The sequence below is a fragment of the Eurypyga helias genome, unplaced genomic scaffold, assembly GCF_000690775.1.
Source record: "Eurypyga helias isolate BGI_N326 unplaced genomic scaffold, ASM69077v1 scaffold48025, whole genome shotgun sequence".
Classification (NCBI taxonomy): Eukaryota; Metazoa; Chordata; class Aves; order Eurypygiformes; family Eurypygidae; genus Eurypyga; species Eurypyga helias.
In genome coordinates, this window is record NW_010250406.1 from 1,501 (window position 1) to 5,551 (window position 4,051).

At 51.9% G+C, this 4,051-nt stretch overlaps 1 protein-coding gene across 1 annotated transcript; it reads left to right on the plus strand.

Moving 5' to 3' along the window:
• The first annotated feature begins 224 nt into the window (after positions 1-224).
• PDIK1L (PDLIM1 interacting kinase 1 like) lies at positions 225-3,815 on the plus strand. Its single transcript, XM_010151662.1, has 2 exons — positions 225-541; positions 3,075-3,815. Exons 1-2 carry the CDS (start codon positions 257-259, stop codon positions 3,813-3,815), a joined length of 1,026 nt encoding a protein of 341 aa, XP_010149964.1. The 5' UTR covers positions 225-256.
• The last annotated feature ends 236 nt before the right edge of the window (positions 3,816-4,051 follow it).

Consider the following 4,051-nt stretch of genomic DNA (forward strand, 5'->3'; position numbering starts at 1 on the left):
AATGATGTGATTTCGCTTTTAACTAGTCCATGGCAACAGGTGCAGGTTTACAGCGTAACCCCTGGGGTGTTGTGGCACCCGAATGCGGCGTTGCGTTCAGCCTGGCGCTCGGACGCGCTGCCCTGTTAACTGCAGGGTTTTGCTTCGGCCTCGCAGCCGCGCCGAGCCATGCGGGGGGAAAACGCAGCCCAGTTCTCCTTCCTAAGTTTTAGTTCTGTGGGTTTTTCCCCCTTCCCCAGAACCCTTGATCTTGAAGATGGTGAGTAGCCAGCCTAAGTACGATCTAATACGGGAGGTTGGTCGTGGCAGTTATGGTGTGGTGTACGAAGCAGTCGTCAGGAAGACCTCTGCACGGGTCGCGGTGAAAAAGATTCGGTGCCATGCTCCAGAGAACGTGGAACTAGCTCTGCGTGAGTTCTGGGCACTTAGCAGTATCAAGAGCCAGCATCCCAACGTCATTCACCTGGAGGAGTGCATCTTGCAGAAAGATGGTATGGTGCAGAAGATGTCCCATGGCTCCAGTTCCTCCCTGTATTTACAGGTACATGAAGCTGAGGTAACGGGGTGGAAGTAATGCATTTGGCTGTGCAGCTGGGAGGGAAGGAGGTGGGTACCTACGATCATCTCTGTTGGGGTTTTTTGAGGTGTGCTGAGTTAGGAGAGGGTGTTGTTCATGTTGTTGACACCCAGCAATTATTTGATATCTTTAAAAGAACCCGTTTACTGAACAAGCACCCGTTTCTTGTCATTTGAAGCCATCCCACTCTTACAGGACCCCAGGATTATTTTTTTTTTTTTCATGCAAAGCTGCTTTGGTGATTTGAGGAAACACCACAGGTAAAGCAGGAGGGAGGTGCAGGCCGTTGTGTCACTGGGTAGAAGCTCTGCTGCAGGGTTAAGCTCTGTCTTGGGACAGAGCTCTGAAGACTTTCTCCCTCTCCGATGTCCAAGAGGAAGTAACCGTCTGGATTTAGGAAGGCAACGCTTAAAATCCTTTCAGAAATAGCATCAGCATGCGGCGAGCAGGTTTGGCTTTTTGACTAAAGAACTGTTTACCTCTTCCAAGAGAGTAAAGGGAACAAATATCACTCCCCCTGTGCGGCTACTGAAAGTGTAGCCTTTGAAGTTTGAAGGTAAATATTTTTGAATTTCAAAAAACTTTTGAAGAATGAGCAGCTCTGGAAAGACTTTGAAGGACAATCCGATTCGTTCCCTTGTCAAGAAGCTATAAACCATCCCCTGGCAGAAACGTCTCTGGTTTAACAAGCCAGTAGCCTGCTGAGTGTTTATCGTGTTATCCCTCGTCAGCTTTTATCCTTCCAGTTTTTACTGTTGTCATTCTCGCGTGTCTAACGTAGGGCCTTTTGTTCCAAAACAGTCCTCTGACAACCCGTCACAGCCGTCCAGATCCCGTTGTGCTCTGCCAGCCGGAGAAAGAGGACTCTGGCTTGGTTGCTACTGACCTGCTTTCCTGCAGGGTTTAGGGTAAAATAACAGTGAGCAGGGAGAAATCGGTGCCTTCCCAGTCGTTAGTGGCTCCGTGAGAGACTGGCTCAGACTTGTGGGCAGGGAAGAGCTCGCACGTCACCTGCATTGGTTGGGTGACGGCAGTGCCTGTTCACAGCACGACACGCAGCTCTCACCCGTCGCTGGGGCTGTTAGGTGCGAGCACTGTTGTCCTGCAGACACGAGCAAAGGGCAGAGCTGGGCTGACTCTGGAGATTCTGGAATTGCTTTGTAATAGGATGTGCCAAAATAGAGAAAATCAGGATCTCCCTTGGCTTGCCCTCTGCTCTCCCCATCCCAGCTGATACTCCATCACAGAGTGCAGGGGGTGCGGAGGCAACTGGGGAGGGGGTATTAGTGCCCCCTGAAGGCCTTTGGGGCAGATAGTTAACTGGGGTCAGCTGAACTAAGTGACTGAAGCCAAAGTCCTAAACTAGGCTGGTCCTGCAGTGCTCGGCCGCTCTCACGGACGCGGTGGGGGATTTTTGCTGTCTTGCTGCTCCGAACTCAGCCGCAGCTTCCGGAAAGCCGCGTGGCGGGGAGAGCTGTGTGTTGGTGCTCACTTGGCAAAGGAGCCTCCCTGCTCTCCTGCGATACCTTAATCTCGCTGCTCCTGCTGCAAACCCAGAATAGGTGGTTTTGCAGTTCTAAGGTGGGATTACTGCTTTGGGTTGGTCTGTACCAGTTGTGTTCTCAGGTAAACATAGGTGTAAATCGCTAGGAATTTTACTCTTGGGTGAAAAAGGTCACTTTTTAAAAAATATATAAAATGCTTCTGTACATACTAACAGCTACCCTAATTTTTGAAAGCCCGTCAGAGCTATGTTTGGGTTACTACTAACAAATAATTGCACTACCACCTCCTGGAGATGCCGAGAGCCACCTTCGCAGGAGCTGAGGGCGTGAACAGGATTAGTGAAACAAATTGCTGGGTTTATGTTGCTCTTTGTGTGCAGCAGCTTTTAGAACCGTCTGCTCGAGCTACTCGCCGCTTACGTCCTAAGCAATAGCTAGTGGATCGTGGTGGTGGGAGAGGTGAATCCGCGCAGCGACGGGTGCGCTGTACGTCAGCGTTCCCGAGTGAAGGCACCCTGCGTTAACCCCTGCTGAAACCCATTCATGTCTTTTATGAGAACGGGCTCTACAAACCTGCTGCGGCGCCACTTCGTCAGCGGAGAGGGCGAAACGTAACTCCGAGATGTTGTTTATGCCCTGGAGTGGTTTAGGAGGATGGGTGGGACAGGCTTTGTTGGGGTGGGACACTGTCCAGCTGAAACAGATGGGAGTGCAGTATCTGGGTGTCTTTCAAAGTCCTGTTATCTGGGTCTGGCTCTGGCTTCTGGGCAGGAGCGCGAGCTTGATACGCTTCGCACGTGTGAAAGCAAGGAGGCTGCCAAATACGTTGTGGTTGTGGTTTTTTTTTAAACACCATAAATTTTGCATAGCTCTGTTTTCACCAGTTGCAATGTCTCACTCTCCGGATTATCCAAATTCGGTGCATTCTTCCATCAGACCTTTCTGTGCCTGTAGTCAGCAGGTAGTTACGACATTTCTTTTCCTTGTTGCAGCTTGTAGAGACCTCGTTAAAAGGAGAAATAGTCTTTGACCCCCGAAGTGCTTATTACCTCTGGTTTGTGATGGATTTCTGCGATGGAGGTGATATGAATGAGTATCTGTTGTCCCGAAAGCCGAACCGCAGGACCAACACCAGTTTCATGCTTCAGCTCAGCAGCGCGCTGGCCTTCCTGCACAAAAACCAGATCATCCATCGCGATCTCAAACCCGACAACATTCTGATCTCTCGGAGCAGGGGGGATGCCAGTGACTCGGAGCCTACCCTGAAAGTAGCCGATTTTGGGCTGAGCAAGGTGTGCTCGGCCTCAGGACAGAACCCCGAGGAACCCGTCAACGTAAATAAGTGTTTTCTATCGACCGCCTGCGGGACTGACTTCTATATGGCCCCTGAAGTCTGGGAGGGACATTACACTGCCAAAGCAGACATCTTTGCCTTGGGGATTATAATCTGGGCCATGTTGGAAAGAATCACGTTCATAGACACAGAAACAAAGAAGGAACTTCTGGGGAGTTACGTCAAGCAGGGAACGGCGATCGTGCCCGTCGGAGAGGCGCTTCTGGAAAACCCTAAGATGGAACTGCTCATCCCCGTGAAGAAAAAATCCATGAACGCTCGGATGAAACAGCTGATCAAGGAAATGCTGGCTGCCAACCCGCAGGACCGACCCGACGCGTTTGAGCTAGAGCTGCGCTTGGTCAACATAGCTTTTAAAGACAGCAGCTGGGACACGTGACCTGCCGCCCCGTCTCCCTCCGGAGCTGCTTCTCGCCCGACGGATGCTGCGACCGGACGGTCGTACAAGAAACGAGCCCGAACTCAAACCTGCAGGGTGGAGTTTCTCCCCAGCGCATCTCTCTCTGGGTTTCGCCGTACGGCTGCGAGTCGGCCATCGCGACGGCCATGGCTGTGTGCCGGGGTGTTCCGCGCGAGGGGCGAGACGTTCGTTGGCGGGTGCTGGCGGGGGGGGCG